Raw genomic sequence first — 24,347 nt, forward strand, 5'->3', positions numbered from 1 at the left:
AGTAAGCCACCCCCTGGGAAGTCTCCAGAGCCTAAGCACTGTCAGTCAGACCTCTAGAGATAGAGCTGACCAATCAAGTAAAAGGACACATGCCCCTCCCTGAATTCTCCTGACTGACAACAAAAGCTGGGCCTGGGAGTCCACCAGGGGCCCCATTCCTGAATGGGCAGACCCCTGCATACAGAAAATTCAGCTGAATAAACACCCTGCTTTTGCATACTAATGGAGTCTGGGGTCTTTCTTCCCGGAATCACAGACCCTAACAACAGGAGTATAAACATGGTTCAGTCACCCTGGAAATATACATATCCCATTCCAAGAGAAGAAAGTAAATGTCTGCTCAAAGATTAGGGCATTAAAGTACATTGGAGCTTTGCCTATAATAGTCAAAGCTGAAGACAACTTAGGTGTCCATCAAGAGAAAAAAAAATGTGTGTGCATTTACTTTTATATATATGTATATATATTCATATGTATGTATATATTTATATATACTTGTATATATGTGTATATGTGTGCACATATGTATTATATATAATACATATATAAATAAATATGTATATAATACATATATATTTGTGTTGCTCTTTGTCTTTGCCTGGTGGTGCTATTGGAATTTTATCATGAGGGTACCAACTTCATAGATAGGTTAATTTATTAAGTTTGTGAGGAATAGGCTAATAGAAGGTGGGATGTAGTTGGAGAATGTGGGAGTTCTGTTCCTGTGTGGTGTCTGCCTGCCCAGAGGTCTAGGACTGCAGCTGCTGAGTTGTATTTGATGTTTGCTACGGGACTGAACTGCTGCCAAAGATCGAGCTCAGCCCCAAAGAACAGGTCCACTTCCCACACATCCTAGTGACTTTTCTCTTCAACTACTTCTGCTGAGTGGTGGGTTAGAGGAGGGGTTGGACCCTTATTAAAAGTAGATTGCAGGGGTTGGGGATTTAGCTCAGCGGTAGAGCGCTTGCCGAGCGAGCGCAAGGCCCTGGGTTCGGTCCCCAGCTCCGGAAAAAAAAGGAAAAAAAAAAAAAAGTAGGTTGCAGCCACCAAACCTAGATAATATTGCTGAGGCCAAGTGCATGCTGACAGGAGCCTGATATAGCTGTCTCCTGAGAGGCTCAGCTAGAGAATGACAAATACAGAGGCGAATGTTAGCAGCCAACTATTGAACTGAGAATGGGGTCCCCATTGGTGGAGTTAAAGAAAAGACTGAAGGAGCTGAAGGGGTTTGCAACCCCATAAGAACAACAATGCCAACCAACTAGAGCTCCCAGGGACTAAATCACCATCCAAAGAGTACACATGGACAGACCCATGGCTCCAGCTGCATATGTAGCCGAAGATGACCTTGTTGGGCACTAATGGGAGGAGAAGTCCTTGGTCCTGCCCAAGGCTTGATGCCCCAGTGTAGGGAAATGTCAGGGCCAGGAGGCAGGAAGGGGTGGGTGATTGGGAAGGGGGAACACCCTCATAGACGGAGGAGGAGGGGGGATGGGATAGTGGGTTTACAAACAGGAAACTGGGAAAGGGAATAACATTTAAAATGTAAATTTTAAAAACCAATAAAAAAATTAGGTTGCAAAAAAGTTATGCCTACACATGACTTTTATTATAATAAAATTATAATTTATTATAATGAATGATTTAATGACTGCATGAATATTTTAGAACTATAAAATTATTTAATTCAAATAATTTTAATGTACATTGTGTTTTGATTTCATTAGACCTGGAAAATCCACTAACCACAAAACAAAACAAAGCTAAGGCTTACATTCATCCTATCCAGTTCCTGGCGGTCCTTAGCAGGATTCTTCTGTAAGTGGGCAGCTCTACTCAGGGCCATTGCTCTTACCATGCCTATGCAGCAGCTGGAGACAGACAGACAGGCAGACAGGCAGACAGGCAGACAGATGAGACAGTGGCAGTGAGCTCACATAAGCTCTGTGCTGTGACTTGGAAGACTGTAATTCCCAAAGGGTCACATGCTATACAGACTTGGTCCTCTCCTGCCAAGATGGCACTATTAGGAGATAGTGAAAGTTGCAGGAGGTGGGGCTAGTCGAGGCCTTTAGGTCTCTGTGCATGGAGGTGTGCCCATGGAAGGCTATGTTCTCCCATTCTCTTCCCTTTTGCTTCCTTGCTATGAAATGAGGAAGTTGTTCTCCCACAGATGCTTGAAGTGACGATGGGCCTCCTGGCTTTAGGCCCACAGACTGGGACATTTCCAACTGGAAGCTGAAACAAAACTCTTCTCTATATAAATTAATTATCTTAGGTATTTTATTAGAGCAATGAGAAGCTGACTAATATGCCCAGCATGTTCTACTCATTACTGATCCTTTAAGTGCATAAAATCCACACACCATTAACCATGTTAATTTACCATAATAATCATAACACTGCTTCACCAGGACAGTAAGTTCTTCTTGCTAAATATCTCCCCCTATGGCCTTCCTACCACGTTCCTTTCACCTCGGAACATTTGTAAACTAGGATTTCAGTCTTTTTCTGGGACAGGAATTTTGTTACACAGCCAGCCTGGCCTTGAACTTAACAGCCCCCATGCTTCAGTGTAGAATTTCTTTCAAGGCCTTAAAATCACCCTATTGTTGCTACTTCAATATCTGCCCTACCTTACATGTATTAGTCTTTAGTGGACAGCAGCGCAGGGAGGAGGAGTTACCTGTGCAAGTGGCTGGAGTACCGAGCCAGCCGCTTGGCCAGTGAGACCGCGTTTATCTCTAATTCCGCGACTCCTATTTCACGCTCCTCTTCCTCGGCAAACCCTAAGTTGTCCCCCTTCATCTTTGGGAGAGTGATTTTCTCAGTAAAATCAGGAAGCATTACGGTCAGCAAGTTTACCATCCACTGGATCATAGCTATATGCAATTCATCCATCTGTTAAAACGATTACAATCCAAGCAACCATTTAGGACATTTTTATCACATTAAACAATAAAAACAGGAAGGGGGCAAAGAAAGAGGACTCAGCCTTTACAGCACTAGTAAGCCGGAGACTTCAAACAAATGTTGGTGGGCCCCTGCATGCCTGGGACTCCTGTCCTGGAAGGCAGCGGCAGGGGATCCCCAAAGCAGGTTGGTTAGCAAGACTAGCATATAGGTGAGCCCTGAGTTTGGTTGGGAGGCCTTGCCTTGATGAAGAAGGTAGAAGAGCCATCTAGGAAGCTATGTGACATCAGGCTCAGGTCTTCACATGCATGCTCACATGCACCTGCATACAAATACATGTGAAACACACACAACACTCACATATACATGAAAAGACTAAAAAAGCAGGAGTGATCATACCCATGTCCAACTTTCAGCAACCCATAATTATTAAAGAAATCAGATAATTTCTTAGCTACTGTAGTCCTGTTTTTTTCTTCTCTCAACTATTGTGTGTTAAACTGATTTTGTTTATCTTGACCAAGGGTCCTTAAGTCAATAGAGCTCAAGTTGCCAATTGTGCCCCAAGGCATTCTAGTGCTCTACAAGTAACTCAAAAGGACACCCCCCCATCTTTAATTGAAGGAGGTAATGATTGGACATCTGGTATGTGCAGTGTGAACTCAGCAGCCCATTGAGAAGCTCTTAAAATGCAGATTTATTACTCTGGCTACTGTTTTCAAGAACAACTAACTAATGGACATTGTGGCTAGTGGAAGGTCAATTAAAAAACCATTGCATAATTTACAGACTCAAAAATGTGTGCCATCGGGGTTGGGGATTTAGCTCAGCGGTAGAGCACTTGCCTAGCAAGCGCAAGGCCCTGGATTCGGTCCCCAGCTCCGAAAAAAAGAAAAAAAAATGTGTGCCATCATGTAACAAATAAATCCTGTGATGAGATTCCCTTCAGTTCTGTGTCTCTCTGTTAGCTATAGTTTCACACCATCAAAGTAAGCTGAGCTTTGAAGAGACCTACAAGAGCTTTATCAGTGACACCAGCCTGCAGGCATAAATATCTAAAAAGCAGGGCATATTTTGAACCATTTCAAAGTTATTTTAAAATACTGGGCTTTTTTAAAAAAAAAATCTCTGTTGACTTTTGCATGTAATTTATAACATATAAAACAGTCATAACCTGATATACAAATTAGAAATAAGGTAGAAATAATTTACTAAATTTTTTTTTGCTAAAAGAATTCCAGAATAAAGCTCTTACTGCAGAAGCCTGAAGATGAGGTTAGAAACTCCAGGTAAAACCTGGGCAGGCATGTGTCCTGCCTATACCCCACTGCTTAGAAGGTAGAAACGGATCCCAGGGCAAACTGGCTAGCTAACTAGACTAGCTGAGCTGGTGACTAAAGCTTTGAGCCCTGGTTCTGTGAAAGGACCCTCTTCGGCAAAAGAACAGAGTAAGGAAGACATAAACAGCAACCGTGGCCTCCACACACATCCTCACTCATATACTTGCCAACAAGCATACACACAGGCACGCACACCCCATGCATGGGCAAAAGTAAAAGTTTACCAACCAATGTTTCAGACAGACAAATAGCATGGGGCAAACAGAACAAAGGGCTCAGAGAAAACAGCAGAAACTATTGGTGGGATATGGGTCAGGAAGTGAAAGGCCTGATTGTTGGACAGAAAGACTCTTCTACTTTTCGAACACACGTGCAAGTAGGTCGCAGAAGCATCTCCTGTCTCTCACACTCCCTTATGGACTAACCACACTATAGTAACACCGTGTTAACAAAGAAGAGCATAAGAGCTTTTCTAAATGCTCCTATGACAAAGAACGAGCTCTATAACACAACAGAAACCAAGTGTGTGGGCCCATGGATCTCAATAATGGTAAACTGGGCACTCTGGAGAGGCTTGTGGTAGCAACATCTAGAGATGATAACAGTGCTAGAATTTTCTTCCTCATGTCATAAGACAAACATTGTTTCTGATCATGGGAAACCCACTCTGCTAGATTTTCTTCATTTTCCATTGAAAATCATTTGAATTACTGCTATATAAGCTTTCATTTTACTCTTCCAGCTGCCTTGCTCCATTTGGGCCTTGTCCTTCCTTGAAGAAAATCCCCAACCGAAGCAAAATAGAACCCTGAAAAGCCATATGAACACATACGTGGCGAAGAAGTTCAATTTGACCATTGGCAATTTCGTTGTCTAACTTCAAAATCCATTGTTGAATCATTTCAAATATGTGTACTTGGAGTATCCTGCAGGAAGAAAGAAGGCAAAATAAACTAAGGAGGCTTGAGTACACAAGAAGCCATCATTGAGGTGAAAGGGACATGGAAGCTGAGAAGCTTTTAAGAACTTAGGCAAAAGTGACCCACAGCCATGCGCTACTTGAAGGTTGGTTAGGCTGATGCAGTCTTCCTATAACTCCTAGACAGACGTCAATGGCACGATCTGCTTGGGACAGTGTATGTTCTAACTGCATTATTTCTCTTCACTATAAATGGGCATGCCCCTGCCTCTTCACTCCTAGACTAAGAGGACTAGTTGGTTTTGTGTGTCAACTTGACACAAGCTGAATTTATCACAGAGAAAGGAGCCTCCCTTGAGGAAATGCCTCCATGAGACCCAGCTGTAAGGCATTTTCTCAACTAGTGTTCAAGGTGGGAGGATCCATTGTGGGTGGTGCCATCCCTGGGCTGGTAGCCTTGGGTTCTATAAGAAAGCAAGCTGAGCAAGCCAGGGGAAGCAAGCCAGTAAGAAACATCCATCCATGGGATGGATCTGCATCAGCTCCTGCTTCCTGACCTGCCTGAGTTCCTGGTTTGACTTCCTTTGATGATGAACAGCAATGTGGAAGTGTAAGCTGAATTAAACCCTTTCCTCTCCGACTTGCTTCTTGGTCATGGTGTTTGTACAGGAATAGAAACCCTGACTAAGACACTGTGTGATGCTAATTAATTTTAAAACCTTTCAATGATTGGTTTTCAGCATGCAGTCAGCATGGTCCACTCCTCATTGAGAGTGATGAGAGTTAATTTTGAAAAATGAAACTATTGAAGGTTTTCAGAAACGATGTAGAAAGAAAAACGAAGAAAAAGTCATAGAAACAATGACTGTAAACAACCCAATTTTATGGAAAAATGACAATGAACACAGAAGGTTCCTCAGTCTCCAAGCAGACAGAGATGCTGCATCACAAAGCAAGCCTCAGTTCATTTAAAGGCAAAAATAACACAACCAAATGAAACTACAGTTGACAATTGGAAAGCACCAGGAAACTCAAACGGGAAGTTTAAATGACAAGTGTGTCAACAGATATTAGTTCAAGACTACTCATCAAATGCTCTGAGCTAATGCAAATGCGGACACGAAACCTTTAGGGGATAGGGCCTACTAGAAAGTGACTGAGTTACTGGGGTCCTCCAGGAGGTTGTGGGGAGTTCCTATAAGAAGCTGAAAAGAACACACTGGATCCCTCTGGCTTGCCAGGTGAGACCCCCCACCTTGCACAAGCATCCCTGCCATGATGTCATTTGTTATGATGTCAGCACCACGCTGTTGAAGACTTTCAGCTTCCACACTGTAAACAGAATAAGCCTCTTCTGAATAAACAGTCCAGCCACTGGGAACTCACGAGTCCACAGCAAGCTTTCACTATAACATGCAAAGCTTCTTTTTGAGAAGGATGAAAAAATGTTTAAAAGTTGACTACAGTTGCCCACATCCATAAATACACCGAAACTGCCGAATATTAGGGCTTCAGAAACATCTACCCCAAGGAGAAAGGACTGTGAACTTACGAGCCAGAGTCCATGTCCGTGTCTATGTCCTGTGGAACCGAGCCAATAATGTTTAACAGAGCTTCCAGCTGAAGCTTCATTTCGTTAATCTTTTCATCAATTTCAAACCACTCATCAATGGGCACTTTAGAATAATCTAGGAAGTTTTCTAACTTGAAAATACATGTGTCTATAGAAATAAGCAAGTTTGGAAGAATTTTAGATACACCTAGGAAAGTGAGGAGAAAAAAAAATATTAGCAAACTCTTTGTGGTACCATTGTTTCAATGCTAGAGTATAAAATCTAGGCAAGGACAGGCCTTGTCTTGTCTATTATCTACCAGAGAACTTTGAGAGATGCACAAAACACCCAAAGGTAAAGTTCTCGGCACAAAGAAGATGTATTTGTCCCAGAAGGTCAAAGGGCAGGGAATAAAAGACAAAAACAGGCGACAGAGGGTGAGGGCAAGGGGAAAAAAGAACAAGGACGGGGAGGGAGTAGGGAGGGTGCAGGGGGGACGACAAAGTATTGTCTCTAGACAGAGAGACAGTAGATGTGGTACATAAGAAAATGGTGGTTTATAAAGGTTAAAAGAGAAACTCAGAGCTGGAGAGATGGCTGAGTGGTTAAGAGCACTGACCACTCTCCCCAGAGGTCCTGAGTTCAAGTACACATACTGGTTCACAGCTATCTGTAATGGGCCCTGACACCCTCTGCTAGTGAGTCTGAAGACAGCTACAGTGTACTATTCATATATGTAAAATAAATAATTCTTAAAACAAAACAATTTTTTTAAAGAAAGGGAAACCCAGTGTTAGAATGGGATGTTTAATTTAAGCAGGTGTGTTAAATAGGTGAGCCAAAGGAGGCTTTTGATTGCTGGACTTCAATACTTATAGTTGGGCCTTGGTAGTCAGCCTCAGGAGGAGGAAGTGGCCAAAAAGGGAATAGACCTTGGGGGCTAGCTTTAGGGATGTGATCTAAAGGTTTACCAAGGCAGAGGGAATGGGGGAGAAGGGCAAGACCCGCCAGAGCTATGTTTGCCATGTTCCAGCCTCTACTAGAGTCCTTCAACTTCTAAATAAATAGCAAATTACGATGGGTAATTCTCCAGTCAGTTGGAACATTCCTGGCTTCTTACTGATTCACTGGTGAATGGTGACCAAGATGTTTCTTGGATGAGTTCATATTCTAACTTTCTCGTTTTCTCCATGGAGAATCCCAGCTAGAAATGATTGACTAGAGTTTTCGGTCTGAAAAGAACAACAATGATAAGCAACCTCTCCCTGGGATAGTTAATGACAGGTGAGTGTAGACATGGGTCTGAAGCCATTTCTGTCAGCGATTGGGTCTTTGAAAAGTCCATAGTTTCTATCTCCCCTAACCAAGGGACTGCAGGCTGTGTCAGTGAGTCTGAAAGTGGGGGATAGCCTTGGATGCACTGGCACATGACAGCTTCCTAAACAGAACACCAGTCATGCAGGCACTAAGATCAACAGCTAACAAATGGGACCCCAGAAACCAGAAAGCTTCTGTAAAGCAAAGGACCCTGTCAAAAGGACAAAACGGTAACCTTCGGAATGGGAAAAGATGTTCACCAACTCCACATCTGGCATAGAACTGATATGCGAAATTATCTAATAATCTAATTAAAAATAGAGTGCAGATCTAAGCAGAGAATTCTTGACAGAGGAATCTCTAACAGCTGAGAGACACTTAAAGAAAATGTTCAGCATCGTTAGCCATCATGAAAATGCAAACCAAAGATTCCGTCTTACATCTGTCAGAATGGCTAAGATCAAAAGCACAAGTGACAGCGCATGCTGGCGAGGATGTGGAGCAAGGGGAAGACTCCGCCATTGCTGGTGGGAGTGCAAACTGGTACAGCAGCCACTTTAGAAATAACTATGGAAAGTTCTCAGGAATTTTGGTTAATCTACCTCAGCCCTATCATATATATCTGGGCATGTATCCAGAAGATGTCCCACCACAAGGACACTTGTTCAACTATGTTCATAGCAGCTTTGTTTGTAATATCCAGAAACTGCAAACGATCTAGATGTCCCTCAACTGAAGAATGTATATGAGTAGCTGTCTTCAGACACACCAGAAGAGGGCACCAGATCCCATTACAAGTGGTTGTGAACCACCATGTGGTTGTGGGATTTGAACTCAGGACCTCTGGAAGAGCAGTCAATGCTCTTAACCACTGAGCCATCTCTCCAGCCCGTTTCAACTGAAGAATGGATAAAGAAAATGTGGTTCATTTACACAACTGAGCAATACTCAAGTTAATAAAGATGGGGAAAAAAAAGAATGACGTCTTGAAATTTGCTGGCAAATGGATGGAACTAGAAGAGATCATCCTGAGTGAGGGAACCCAGACGCAGAAAGACAAACACAGTATGTGCTCACTCAGAAGTGGATACTAGCTGTAAGTAAAGGATAGCCATGCTGCAGTCCACAGACCTAGAGAAGCTCCGTAACACGGAGAGAGCAAGGAAGGATGCAGGACTCTAATTGGGAAGGGGAAATAGAATAGAAATCCCAGGTGGATAGGAGAGGAGTGGGAACAGGGGAGATCAGGTGTCAGGAGGACAGAGGGAGAGACAACTGGAATAGGGGGCATCTCTGGAGAGAGCTAGAGACCTAGTGCAATAGAAGCTCCCAGGGACCCATGAAGGTAATGCTAGCTGAGACTATCAGTGGGGGAATAAGAGAGGAAGCTAGACATCCTGTAACCAGGCAAGACTTCCAGTGGCACTAACCAAACCACAAAACCTTCAACCTACAATTTATCCTGCCTACAAGGTATGTTGGGGTAAAGGTGTCACAGAAATTATGGGCATGCTCAAGCAACGACTGACCCAACTTGAGACCCTGTCTTAGGGTTTTACTGCTGTGAACAGACACCAGACCAAGGCAACTCTTATAAGGACACCATCTAATTAGAGCTGGCTTAGAGGTTCAGAGTTTCAGTCCATTGTCATGAAGGCAGGAGCATTGGCAGCATCCATGGAAGGTGTGGTGCAGGAGGAGCTGAGAGTTCTACATCATCATCTGAAGGCTGCTAGGAGAAGACTGGCACTTGCATGGTTAGGAATAGGGTCTCATTGGCCACCTCCACAGTGACACACTTCCTCCAACAAGGCTACACATCCTAATAGTGCCATCCACTCCCTGGGCCAAGCATAGTCAAACCACCACAGATGCCTAGCGCAATTGTTATCAGAGAGGCTTCACCCAGCAACTGATGAAGACAGATGCAGAGACCCACAGCCAAAAACTAGATAGAGCTTGGAGAGTCCTGCTAAAGAGGAGAGGAAGGATTGTAGGAACCAGAAGGGTAAAAAACACCACACAGAAAACCATAAAGAAAACAAAACAAAAACCACGGAATCAACAAACTTGGGCTCATGGGGGCTAAAGAAATGAGACTTCTGCCAGGAAGCCTGTATGGGACTGACCTAGGCCCTCTACACGTTATAGTTACATTGCTTGGTCTTCTTGTGGGATTCCTAACAGTGAGAGCAGGGGCTGTCTCTGACTCTGTTGCCTGGTTTGGGGGCCCTTTCCTCCTACCAAGTACTCACTCATAATGGGCCTCATCTAGCCTGAATGCAGAGGAGGGGCCCAGTCTTACCACAGCTTGATATGACATGGCTGGCTGATGCCCATGGGAGGCCTGCCCTTTTCTGAAGAGAAACAGAGGAGGAGTGGATGGGTGGGAGAAGCCGGGAGGAAAGGAGAGGAAACTGCAGTCAGGATATTAAAACTAATATAAAAATAAAACTATTTTTAATGTGCTGTTTGTATTGACAGCATTCCTGTGAGGATTTTAACCACTATGTTTATTAAGAATATGGACCTGGGTTGGGGATGTAGCTCAGTGGCCCTGGGTTCGGTACCCAGCTCCAAAAAGAAAAAAAAAAAGAATATGGACCTATCACTTTTTAAATTGTTTGTTTCTTGCTTTGCATATCCATAAGAGTGGCCTCACAGAATGAGTTTGTCCTCTTTAATATCCTGAAATAATTTCATAGAAAATTAATAGTAAATATTTGGTAGAAGTCTGAGTTAGGGTAACCTTTCTGTACACTGTGAAGGTTGTCTTTGTATATTCAACTGTTGATTGCTGTGCTGGAAGAAAGGTGAGTGCTGACAAGATTTTGTTATTAATAATCTGTGTCGTTTAACCATTGGTGGGTCCAGAAAACCCCACTATAAGTCTGCAGTAAGCCATCTGGCACTAGGCTTTACCCATTCTCCATCTGCAGATATGCATGTGCATTCATGAATGGTGTGTGCATGTATGGTGTGTGTGTGTGTGCATGAATAGTGTGGTGTCTGCCTATGTTTATGTATTACGTAAAGGCCAGAGATCGACCCTGGGTGCTTCCTCAATTGCTCCCCACTTAATGTATTTTTAGACGGGGTCTTTTACTGAGTCTGGAGCTCACCGTTGGTTAGGCAGACTGGCCAGCAAGCCCTGGGATCCTGGAGGATCCCAGCATTGGGATTAAAAGCACACATCACCATACCTATCTTTTCAACATGGGTGCTGGAGACGTGAACTCAGATGCTCATGCAATCGGCAAGAGCTCCCCACACTGAGCTAACTCTACAGCCTCTATGTTTTCTTAGTGGAAAAAGACGTATCACCACCTTCCATAAAACACCTAATCTGAGGACCGTGGGCATAGCCTACTTTTAGGGTCCCTTTCATCTCCTGCTATTGGCTTATTTAAGGGCTAAAAGGTAAACATTCTTGAGAGCATGTCATCTAACAAGCACTAGTTTAAAGGAAGGAAAATGTATAACATGAACAGTAATTAAAGTATCTGAACAGTTAACTGTCAAAGAGATCACAAAAACTCTGCAGAGGTAAACAGGGGCCATATTTTAGAAGTTGAGTACTAATCACGTCAGTGTCTCACGTGGAGGAAGAGACCCCTGAGGAAAACCGTACGGGGCTGAAAGAGCCAGGTACGTGAAGCATAGCCGCATGTGGGAATGGGGCCTGATTGAAAGACAGTAACTGAAACTCCAGATGGATTTGGTAATCATCTGCCTCACCTCGGTGGGCAGCTAAACATCTGTTCCCCATATTGTGTACACATGTATGTGCACACTTCAATTTTAGATTTCTGTCTAAAAGCTGGACACCAAGATCTTATACTAATAAAAGGTCAACCCATGAAGAAGCTATGTGATAAACATAGAGATTGAGTAACAGAGCACCACACTATCCAAAACCAGACTGGAAGACCATTACAAAGCAATAACTGTTACTCCAGTTGCCTGTGTTACAAAATGACTCAACAAAGAAATAGGGGGGTTGGGTTGATGAGAGAGCTCAGTAGTTCCAGAGGACACAGGTTCAACTCCCATATGGCAACTGACAGCCACCGGTAACGCCTGTTCCAGGGGATCTAATGTTGTCTTCTAACCTCTGTAGGCCCAACACACAGGCATGCATTCAAGCAAAACCAACCAAAACGTGAAAAAGTGACAGAATGGGAGAAAATGTTGGCAATTCACGTGCCTCAAAAGTGATTTGTGCTTAGAATAAAAGAACTCCTGCACCTTAACAGTAAAAGGACAACACATCCACACGTGTGCGCACACATACAGGTAAGCAAGCAATCTTACTGGGTACTTTCCCAAAGAAGGTAGACAAATGGCTAAGAAGACTCATAAAATTTTTGGTAACCTTCATTATCAGGAATATACCATCAAGACCATGATGAAACGGTATTTCATACCCCCTGGCATGGTGAGGTAGCCACAGTGGTGCCAAGGAGGCAGAAACATCAGACCCTCATAATTGCTCCCGAGAATATAAAACTGTGTCCACCTCAGAATCAGTGTGGCAGTCTTCAGGAAGCTAAACACAGAGTCAAATAGCCAAGAGTTCCCTCCAGAGAAGTGAAAACAGAAAAGAGAGACAAACCCAAATATCTATCTACAATTGAAAATATATACGAAAATCAGGTATATTCATACAATCTATCTGGTTATGAAAATGAGGGAAGGCCAGCCATGGCGGCAAATGACTATAAGCCCAGCACTTGAGGGGCTGAGCCATGAAGACTACAAGTTTGAGGCTAAGTCATATCTTTAAAAAAAACAAAAAAAAAAGAGGAGGAGGAGGAGACAACAACGACAGGGGTTCAAGGTCAGTCTGGTCTATATAGTGACCTCAGGACAACCAGAACCACATGGAGATACCCTGCCTCAAAATAAGGGGAGGGCAGAATAAAAGATTGATACATGCTGTAAATATAGATGACCCTTAAAAAATGCCATCATATGTAAAGAAGCGCGAAAGGGTGAAAGGCACATTTCTCATTCCTATGAAAAGTCGAAATGGAACTGTACAGGACAGGAAGTGGATCTAGAAATAGGGTGGGGATGAGGGGAAAGGGTCGGGAATGAGAGATACAGGACGCAGGACTCCTGGCGAAGTGCAATATATTTTGGAAACTCAACTGGGGGTAGGTGCAGAAGCCTGTCTGTGTATTTTGAATTCACACTTTAACCATGTGGACCATGTTATATCTTAAACTATATCTCAGGAAAATGATACTGATTGCTTTATTTTGCTCGACAAAACTGTGACAGTTCATACTGAAATCTTAGACTTTAATTTCTAGCAAACTCTTCAGGTTTTAAGGGTACCCAACATGGTGGTTACTGTAAAGAGTCTTTACATTACCAAGAAATTTCATTTTCCTTGTTTTGCTTACCATGATCACCGTTTATTCTTATTTCATATTCTCTGTAGAATTTGTTTATGTTTTTTACCATTTCCTCCATGTACTCGTGCTCTGGGGGCAACAACCCATCCATATTTTTATGGCGACTAAGTATCCCAAACCCAATGTCCATCCAGTTTTCCTGTAATCGTTTAATCATTTTGAGAGAGTCATATCTAGACAACAGAAAATCCCCTGTAAATTTTTCTTTCTCCACATCCAGCGTCTAGAAAGTGAAGCAGAGAGAATGTATTATTAGTATTACTAGTATTATTATGTTGTTGTTGTTATCTGAAGTCTGCCTCGAGCGACCATCCTCCATGACACTCTGGCTTCTGGAGGCTCAGGGGTTGTCATCATTGTCTGTGACTTGTAAGAATTTGGGATTGGAGACATTCGAATGTTCATTATGGCAATCACCATCGACGGGGAACGCACTTAACTCCCTTCCTAAGCTTTCATTTTGCAATGTGTGAGACGGAAATCACAAAGCCTTCCATTGTGATCTGTCGGAAGGAATAAGATGATGTATGGGTCGTATTTTCAGCCTGACAAAGTATTTAATAAGCTAAATAAGAATTATTATTATTCCTAACAAGGCACTTTTCAATTTTATCTATACATGTCGAGACTCCCAAACAAATCCCTAAAATTCCCTGTGTATGGAAAGATGGACGTCCTCAGTCCTAAGATGCTTCCGGTCAAGTCATTCCAAACAAGAGGAAGTGGTCTGCATCTGTAATCCCAGCACCAGGAGGCAAGAGTGTTGGGAAGAACTCCAGGAAGTGTTCTTGGTCACGTCGTGAGTTCAAGATCAGAAAGGGTTACTCAAGATCTAATGGCAAAGCACACTCACATACAGATCATTTCCTGAGCTCTGCATGAGATTTCATTAGGTCATGAATTAGGTATTCCTTCATAACTGAATTCACTGTCAATGTCATTATACATTTTCCTTTGTCCCACTACTTCAGTATAATAGTAGTGTGTGTGTGTGTGTGTGTGTGTGTGTGTGTGTGTGTGTGTGTGTGCTCTTTACTGAGGCTTGAACCAGGGCCTTGCAAGTGTCAGGCTCAGTGGTACTGTAACATATCCCTGACCATCAGGTGACTTGATACAATTTATTTTCAAAGCTTGAAACTTTAAAAAACAAACAAACTGTGATATTCATGGACACACACAATAAAATACAGCTTGGCCTTAAAGAGGGAGCCGATCCTGAAGCATGAACGAGCCTTGAAGGCCTGTACTGAGGGAAATAAGCTGTCCATAAATGGGCAAAGACTGGAACCACTGAGTTCACAGAGAGTATGCTTGCAAGGGGCTGAGGGAGAGCAGACACTAGGAGCTACTGTTCAGTGAGCAGCACTTCAGTTTGAAAGCTGGCACACATGGCGGTGTGACCATGTACCACACCGCCAACCTATACACTTTAGTGGTTAAAATGCAAAGCTGTATGTTTTGTGTATTTTCCCATGCTCTATAAAAATTAGTTAATTTTAAAAGTCCAATTTGTCCTTTACACGAAAGCTATATTCAAAGGGAGCAGAAAGGACACATATGATAGGAATTGATTAAGAATCAGAGGCACACTCACCACACGGCCTAAGTTCATTTAGCCCACAGATCTGGAACGGAACTGAAAAATGCTCAACCATATTTTACAGGCTGTTTCTTCATTTTCTGTCATTCATCGACCTTGACAGCATTTTAAAGGCAGGCCTGTGGCTCGGCTGTAGGCAAGAGCTGTCACTGGCACTCTCTGCTAGAGTGGATGCCCAGACTGTTTTGAGAAAGTCTTACCTTTTGAAACTCCTTGAAGTCGTTAAGGACCACACTGAATGGGCTTTTCTTATTAGGGATTAAAATATCTTTCCCACTGGAAGAAGAAAAAAGCCAGGAAGGTCTCAGAACAAGGTCCAGACAGAGAAAACCCAAGTTCCCACCTCAACAGCAGCACGACCTTTTTACCTCGGCCGCTTTCAGCATGGCCTCGAGGCCCAGCCTCTTCAAGTTCACAATTAGAAATAACAAATTTCTGATTCTAACTAGCCAAGTTACAGGACTTGAAGTCCTCAGAGTATCTCTTTCAAGAGTGAGCTCTCATTTTGAGAAACCAAGACTGAGGTGTTCCTAAGAATTCCTACTGAGTCCAATTGCCAGACACAGGAAGGGACGGGAAGCCTAGTGGGTAACAAAGGCCGCAGTACCCGAGGAACCTCGGCTTCTGACAGGACTCCCCTCAGCTCTCTGACCTGTACAAAGAGAGAGCTGGGGGTTTTGGGTTGGTTTGTTCGTTTTTTTTTTTTTTTTTTGTTGTTGTTGTTGTTTTTATTTTTATTCTTTTATATTTCTATTCATTATTTGTGTAATATTTTGTTTGTTTATTTGTTTTGTTTTGTTTTTCAAGACAGGGTTTCTTTGTGTAAACCTGGCTGCCCTGAAACTTCCTCTGTAGACCAGGCTGGCCTCAAACTCAGAGATCCGTGTGCCTCTGCGTCTGCAAGTAAAGGCACGGACCACCACTGCCTGGCTGTTTGATCTTTTTTTTTTTTTTTAGATTTATTTTTTTTTATGTATGTACACTGTAGCTGTCCTCAGACACACCAGAAGAGAGAATCAGATCTCATTACAGATGGTTGTGAGCCACCATGTGGTTGCTGGGATTTGAACTCAGGACCTCTGGAAGAGCAGTCAGCGCACTTAACCACTGAGCCATCTCTCCAGCCCAGTGTTTGATCTTTTTAAACAGCAAAATAATGTCTTTTTTTGAAGCTCAAAGATTACTTTATTCCAGCTTGAAAGAAAAATGAGCAAATAACCTGAAACCCCAACAGCTGCTGACAGGAGAAAGGCAGAGAAGAGAGGAGCTGGGCATGGAGGTTGCTGAGCTGCTCTAGAAATGGGGGAGGGCAGGGAGGGAGAGGAAGAGAGGGGAGGGGAGGAAGAGAGGAGGAGAAAAAGGGGAAGATGAGGAAGCAGCAGCAGAAGAGGAAGGAGGAGGAGAAAAAGGAGGAGGGCAGAGGAGGGAAGGGAGGAAGAAAGGAAGGGAGGGAGGGAGGAAGGAAGGAAGGAAGGAAAAGAGGGAGGGAGGGAGGAAAGGAGGGAAGAAGGAAGGAAGGAAGGAAGGGAGGAAGGAAGGAAGGAAGGAAAGAAGAAGTGTGAGGGAAAGCTAATTAAGGTTGAACTCCACCGTGACCCCTCTCCCAAACTGAGTGTTAGTAATTAGTGACGGAGTTGGCTGAGTTACCACACATAACGTAATAAATTCAGAAAAGCGAGATCCGTGCAGACCCACATGTTATTATTGAAGAATTGCTGCCATTTGATGAGCCCATCCTTCACGGTTTGTGATTTTTCTTTTGTAGATTCCTCTGTGCGTTCCACGTCGTGCTTAAATTTGTTCACTAACTTTTTCCACTTCTCTGTCAACTTCTCCACCATTGCAAGGTCTCCAGTGTCCTAAAATGCACAGAATCGAGGCATGCACTTATTCCTGTTACCAATGTTAATTGGCATGTGCCAGGTCTTTATTAATAGTGAGTTACTTAAAGAATTCACAGGAAGTGGGGTCAAAGGTTGCAAAGCACCACCACTATGGTAGTGGTTTTCTGTGCTACATGTTATTAGGAACAAGGAGTTTTCCTTTGCAACATGAACCTAGTTTCCCCACAGGATTTTTGCGTGGGCAAGGACAGGAACTGGAAAGTCAGGCAGAACCAAATGTGAATTCTAGACAGTGACATTATTTAATCTAAAACAAAGACCCTATTAGATAGAGAATTATTTTAATAGTCAGGTGGCAGGAGCTGGAGAAGTGGCTCAGTAGTTAAGAATGCTTACTAATCTGTGAAGGGTTGAGCTGGAGTTCTGTTCCCAGCACCCACACGGGGTGATTCACAATTGCCTGAAACTGCAGTTCCGGGGGATCTGATGCCCTCTAGTGGCCTGAGGGCACCTGCACACACATGGTACACAAACTCACACAGGCACACACATGTATATGAACCCCTCCTACTCTCCAGAGTTCTTTCTCAAATTTCCTTAATAAATCTGTGTCGGATATGCTCAAAAGGGAGGGGGCCTGATGACTCATGGGTGTGTGTGGTTTGACTTGGTGAAAACTGCACTAAGCGCCAGTTCATTTTCTCCAGTGGAGATCAATAAATTTTCTCATAAAATTATTTAAGAATGTATCGGTAATTTCTCCTTCTTCCTCTTCCTCCCCTCCCTCCTTCTCCTCCTCCTTATCATCATCTTTCTCTTCTTATTCTCTGTAGCCCAGGCTAGCCTCAAACTTGAGATCCTCCTGCTTCAGCTTCCTGAGTTCTGAGGTTACAGGAATGACCACAACCCAACCACCAGTTCTTACTCCTGTCTTTGCTTAACCACTAATAAGTGAATAACTCTGGAGTGTTGTTAGACCTGTGTATTTGTATTACAGTGCAAGCCAATGTAACTGCGATCCCTTATCCCTTCCCTTATGGCTCTCGTTCTACCCACAATAAAGCATTAAGTATAGAACTGTTCTTAAGAATCTGGAGATTTGGCAAAGCCAAGCCTATGGCTTCAGTACACAGCACAGATATCATTTTACCCATGGCTTAGCTAAACTGGGATTTACCTTAGTGGACAGCATTATGATGAAGTGCTTGGCATATTTATTCCAGCCTTTTTCACTGAGGTAGAGTTTTTTAGCCATTATGACTCTATTTCTTTCAATTACCTATAAAATAAAAAAGCAGTATGATCGGGAACCTAAAACATTTTTTTAAACACTAAAATTTACTTGTAACATTTTTACATATCAATTTTATCAGTATCATATCAATCAAAATTTCTTAGTTAAATAATTAAGTAATCGGCATCATACACTTCTGAAGCTATTGAACTGGAAGTACATCACAGTTGAAGATACACGGGCAAGACCACAAGCTGGTATCCAGGTAAAGAAAATTCAGACTAATCCTAATAGACAGGAAAGCTTCAGACTTTCACAGAGATGATGATAGAATACCTGAAAAATGTAAAGGAAAACAAAAATACACCCAGTAGATAAATGTGAGGGCCTGACTTCAAACACCCAGAACCCAGGGAAAGCCAGCATAACAGTACACTTCTGTACCCACAGCACTCCTATGGCAAGGAAGGATTGGGTACAAGAAAGCCCTTGGACGGAGGACAAACCATGCCCAAGATGGCCGCCCCTCAACCTGCATAATAATAGTAATAGTAATAGTAATAATAGTATTAGCACCCTCCTTTTCACACACACACACACACAAGTTTAACATAAATTAATTCAGGAATCAGGCCAAAGTGCTCACTGTCACCATACTTATTCAATACGGTGGGTAAAGACTTTACTAGGACAGAAACAGAAGGAAAAAATAAAAGAAAGATGTCCAAGTGTCCCTACTGCAGATGTCAGGGTCCTCCATGTGACAGATGTGCTGATTTGAGTGAGAATGCCCCCACAGGCTCATATGTTTGAACACTTGGTCCCTAGTTGTTGGAACTGTTCGGGAAGGATTAGGAGGTGTGGCCTTGTTGGAGGAGGTATATGGTTGGGGGCAGGCTTTGAAGTTTCAAAAGACTGGCACAATTCCCTGTGTACCCTCTCTCTGCCTCCTGCTTTGGGATTAGGATGGGAGGTGCTCAGCTGTTCCTACTACCATGCCTTTGTTCCACCACAATGGACTCTAACCCTCTAAAATGATAAGCCCAATTCAATTCTTTCTTTCCAAGTTGGCATGGTCATGGTGTCTTATCATAGTCATAGAAAAGCAATTAAGACAGAAGTTGGTGCCAGGAAGTGGGTTATTGCTATGACCAACATGACTGTGTGGGTTTTGTTGTTATTTTGTTTTGTTTTGAGGAATGTGGAAGAATTGAGGACTTTGGATTAGAAAAAAGTTGACTGCTAGAAACAGAGCTTAATGAGCCATTGTAGGAGGAGCTTGGAAGACAAAGTGCATAGAGCAATGCGGACTGCACAGGTGTTGCTCAAGAGGTTTTAGAGGGAAGCAATATTAGAACCGAACTAGAGAATATTCTTGTGATGTTTTGGCAAAATCTATGGCTTCTTTTTGCTCTTGTCCTAAGAATTTGCCTAAAGCCAAATTTAAAAGTAATCAACTAAATGCTCTGATAGAGGAGATTTCAAGACATCCTAATACCAGCTCTGTCATGTAATCGTTAGTAATCACGCCTAAACAGTTCTACAATGAAAATGAACAAGTAAAGGAAAAAAACCAAATGTACTTGGAAGAGAAAAAAAGCACTGAAAATTTTAATGTTGGAACCAAGTCTTCGGGACTTTTTTCTTCCCCTCATTATCCCTCCCCCTGTAACCTCTGACCCCACTCCGCCCTAGCCACACTCTCTTTTTCTCTCTCTTTTTGTTATTGCTATTGCTGTTATTTGTCCCTGTTTGGTTTTGTTTTCCAAGGTAGAGTCTCACTGTGTAGCCCTGGCTGTCCTAGAGCTCATTCTGTAGACCAGGCTGGCCTTGGACTTGAAGATCCACCTTCCTCTGCCTTCTGAGTGCTGGGATTAAAGGCCACCACACATGGTTCTTCCTCCTTTGTGTCCCATACGTCCTTTTACCTAGCCCCATCCCCCTCAGCACTGAGTTTTACCCCCATTTTATTCTCCTTTCTAGTTGTTCAGGCCTTACCCACACTTATACCCTCATAGTCATACAAACTTTACAAAGTCTAGGTTTTCCGTTTGTTTGTTTATGGTTTTTGAGACAGGGTCTCATTGTATAGTGGACTATGCTGGTGGATTTCTGTATATTGAGCCATCCCTGAATCCCTGGGATGAAGCCTACTTGTTCATGATGGGTGATCATTTTGTTGAGTACTTGGATTTGCAAGAATTTTATTGAGTATTTTTATGTTGATATTCATAAGGGAAACTGGTCTGAAGTTCTCTTTCTTTGTAGGGTCTTTGTGTGGTTCAAAATTCTAAAAATGACATGCGTTATATTTATAAGTTTTAATATATGCCCAAAAGAAACAAAAATAATAATTTATAGTCATAGTTTATAAGTTCCAGTTAAAGAAAAAAGAAACAGCCCCAATTGTACAATAGCTAGCTACCAACAGAAGGTTTCCATCTTCAATGCCCACAAAACTATGATATTCATCCATAAATATACACCTCTTTCTTCTTGTACCTTTTGTATTTTTTTTTTTTGAAGGCTGGGTAGTGGTGGTGCACATCTTTACTGCCAGAGCTCAGGAGGCAGAAGCAGAGGCAGGCAGATCTCTGTAAGTTGGAGGCCAGTCTGGTACATGAATGAGCTCTAGGATAGCTGGGGATATGCAGAGAAATCCTGTTTCAAACAATACAAAACAAACAAAACAAAACAAAACAAAACAAAACAAAACAAAACAAAACAAAACTGTCCGATGAAACTTCAGTCAGTTTAGAAGTCTGAGTTACAAATCCAGATGAACAAACCTTCAGGGCCAGTTCATATGTGGCTGAGCTCCAAATGTCTCTTTCTGTCATTAAGAGTTTAATATCGCTCTCCATCCTCCCTCTCTGCATTGTGTATAAGTCATGGTAGTCTTCTACTATTCTGAAAGAGAAGAAGTATCTATTTAGACACCTTGCAAATATTTTGTTATGAAAATAAGCATCCTTTTCCTTCAAGCCTCTTCATAAGGTTACCATGGCATATTTGCTGTGTATATTGGTAACACTTTTAAGAGTGAAATTTTAAAGGCAAATATGATAGTCATGATAAAAATAGGAAGTCCAATGTAACCTTCTAAATGCCATTGTATCCAATAAAAACTTCAGATTAACCCCCAAGAGATGTCTCCATAGGTAAAAGCGTTTGCCTTGCAAGCCTGTTAACTTGACCAGAGTTCAGATCCCCATGGACAACATAAAAAGGCAGATGCAGCAGCGTGCATCTAATCTCCACATGCTGAAGGTGAGATGGGAGGCAGAGACAGACAGAGCTGCCTGCAAGTCTGCTCAACAGATACCACAGAGTAATTAGCACAGTGGCAGAAACAAGACACACCCTGTAAATTATCTTCTCGCTTCCACACGTGTGCCTGTGTATGCACACATATGACACATGTGTGCAGGCACATTCACACTCATTGCACACAGTTTTTGAAGTTTTAAAAAATTTAAAATGCAGACAATAGAAATTCAGAAGTTTATTATTAATCTTCTTTGCTCATTGGTTAGCATTCTTTATTAGAGGCCTGAAGCCTAATAAACTGTAAGGTACTAAAATTTTTAATAATATAATTAGCTCAAGATTTTTAAAAAAATCCCTCCCAGCCACTCAGAGGTTTATGTGTAATTAAATGTCTTGTCCTGGCTAGTTTTTATGTCAGCTCGACACAAGCTAGTGTCATCTGAGAGGAGGAAACCTCAACTGAGAAAATGTTCCATATGATAGGGCTGTAGGCAGACCTATAGGGGCATTTTCCTAATTCGTGATTGATATGGGATGGCCCAATGTTATGGGTGGAGCCATCCCTGGGCTGCTGTCCTGGGTGCTGGAAGAAAGCAGGCTGAGCAAGCCAAGAGGAGTACAGCACAGCAGTAAACCCTCCATGGCCTCTGCATCAGTTCCTGCCTCCAGGGTCCTGCCATGTTTGAGTTCCTGCTTTGGTGTCCCTCAATAGGCTGTATTTAGGATATGTGAGTCAAATAAACCCTCTCCTCCCCACATTGCTTTTGACCGTGGTGTTTCATCTCTTACTGTTGTTTTTGTGTCTGTAGAACACACCTTTCTAATTTACACCATTGCCTTTCTCAGGATGAAAAGCACTCTGAATTTAGCCAAACAGAAGTTGTTGGGGTTGGCAGGATGACTCAGACACACACACACACACACACACACACACACACACACAATCAATCAATCAATCAATCAATCAATCAATACATGTGTTGAAAGAACAACCACTGAAGCTACAAAGTGACTGTGGTGCTTTGAATGCCCCTATAGTCTTATAAGATGCCTAGACATGACAGTGGCACTAGTAAGAGGTGTGGCCTTTTATAGGACGGTCTAGCCACTGTCAGAAATAGCAGACAAGGTAACACCAGAGACAACCTGATGGCGAGAGGCAAGCACAGGAACCCAAGCAACAGAAACCAAGACCACATGGCATCATTGGAGTCCATTTCTCTGACCAAAGCAAACACTGAATATCCAAACAAGATATATATTTAAAATCACATTTGATCATGATGACAGAGGACTTCAAGAAAGACATAAAGGACTCCCTTAGAGAAATGCAGGAAAACATAAATAAACAAGTAGAAGCCTATAGAGAGGAAACAAAAATCCCTGAAAGAATTATAGGAAAACACAATCAAACAGGTGAAGGAATTGAAAATGGAAATAGAAAGAATAAAGAAAGCACAAAGGGAAACAACCCTGGATATAGAAAACCAAAGGAAGAGACAAGGAGTCATAGATACAAGCATCACCAACAGAATACAAGAGATAGAAGAGAGAATCTTAGGAGCAGAAGATTCCATAGAAATCATCGACACAACTGTCAAAGATAATGTAAAACAGAAAAAGCTCCTGGTCCAAAACATACAGGAAATCCAGGACTCAATGAGAAGATCAAACCTAAGGATAATAGGTATAGAAGAGAGTGAAGACTCCCAGCTCAAAGGACCAGTAAATATCTTCAACAAAATCATAGAAGAAAACTTCCCTAACCTAAAGAAAGAGATGCCCATAAACATACAAGAAGCCTACAGAACTCCAAATAGATTGGACCAGAAAAGAAACTCCTCCTGTCACATAATAGTCAAAACAACAAATGCACAAAACAAAGAAAGAATATTAAAAGAAGTAAGGGAAAAAGGTCAAGTAACATATAAAGGCAGACCTATCAGAATTACAACAGATTTCTCATCAGAGACTATGAAAGCAAGAAGATCCTGGACAGATGTCATACAGACCCTAAGAGAACAAAAATGCCAGCCCAGGTTACTGTATCCAGCAAAACTCTCAATTAACATAGATGGAGAAACCAAGATATTCCATGACAAAACCAAATTTACACAATATCTTTCTACAAAATCAGCGCTACAAAGGATAATAAATGGCAAAGCCCAACATAAGGAGGCCAGCAACACCCTAGAAAAAACAAGAAACTAATCGTCTTGGCAACAAAACAAAGAGAAGAAAAACACACAAACATAATCTCACATCGAAATATGAATATAACAGGAAGCAATAATCACTATTCCTTAATATCTCTCAACATCAATGGTCTCAACTCCCCAATAAAAAGACATAGATTAACAAACTGGATACGCAATGAGGACCCTGCATTGTCCTGCCTACAGGAAACACACCTCAGAGACAAAGACAGACACTACCTCAGAGTGAAAGGCTGGAAAACAACTTTCCAAGCAAATGGTCTGAAGAAGCAAGCTTGAGTAGCCATTCTAATATCAAATAAAATCGATTTTCAACTAAGAGTCATCAAAAAAGATAAGGAAGGACATTTCATATTCATCAAAGGAAAAATCCACCAAGATGAACTCTCAATTCTAAATATCTATGTTTCAAATACGGGGTTGGGGATTTAGCTCAGTGGTAGAGCGCTTGCCTAGGAAGCGCAAGGCCCTGGGTTCGGTCCCCAGCTCCGGAAAAAAAAAGAACCAAAAAAAAAAAAAATCAAATACAAGGGCACCTACATACATAAAAGAAACCTTACTAAAGCTCAAAACACACATTGCATCTCACACAATAATAGTAGGAGATTTCAACACCCCACTCTCATCAATGGACAGATCATGGAAAAAGAAATTAAACAGAGACATAGACAGACTAAGAGAAGTCATGAACCAAATGGACTTAACAGATATTTATAGA

General features: G+C 42.2%; 1 protein-coding gene across 5 annotated transcripts in view; it reads right to left on the reverse strand.

The window, feature by feature from the left end:
• The window catches only part of Axdnd1 (axonemal dynein light chain domain containing 1), a 77,796-nt gene that overhangs the window by 18,336 nt on the left and 35,113 nt on the right, over positions 1–24,347 (reverse strand). For 4 of the 5 annotated variants that reach the window (XM_063272748.1, XM_039091372.2, XM_039091370.2 and 1 more), the window contains exons 12-20: positions 20,933–21,053; positions 18,087–18,188; positions 16,761–16,924; positions 15,266–15,341; positions 13,454–13,688; positions 6,725–6,932; positions 5,086–5,179; positions 2,687–2,901; positions 1,775–1,871 (exon numbers count right to left, since the gene is read on the reverse strand). In XM_063272748.1, the coding sequence (XP_063128818.1) occupies positions 1,775–1,871; positions 2,687–2,901; positions 5,086–5,179; positions 6,725–6,932; positions 13,454–13,688; positions 15,266–15,341; positions 16,761–16,924; positions 18,087–18,188; positions 20,933–21,053 (1,312 nt within the window). The remainder of the gene's footprint in view (positions 1–1,774; positions 1,872–2,686; positions 2,902–5,085; positions 5,180–6,724; positions 6,933–13,453; positions 13,689–15,265; positions 15,342–16,760; positions 16,925–18,086; positions 18,189–20,932; positions 21,054–24,347) is intronic. The other variant, XM_063272750.1, reaches the window with a different exon arrangement.

Source organism: Rattus norvegicus, chromosome 13 (assembly GCF_036323735.1).
Source record: "Rattus norvegicus strain BN/NHsdMcwi chromosome 13, GRCr8, whole genome shotgun sequence".
Taxonomy (NCBI): Eukaryota; Metazoa; Chordata; class Mammalia; order Rodentia; family Muridae; genus Rattus; species Rattus norvegicus.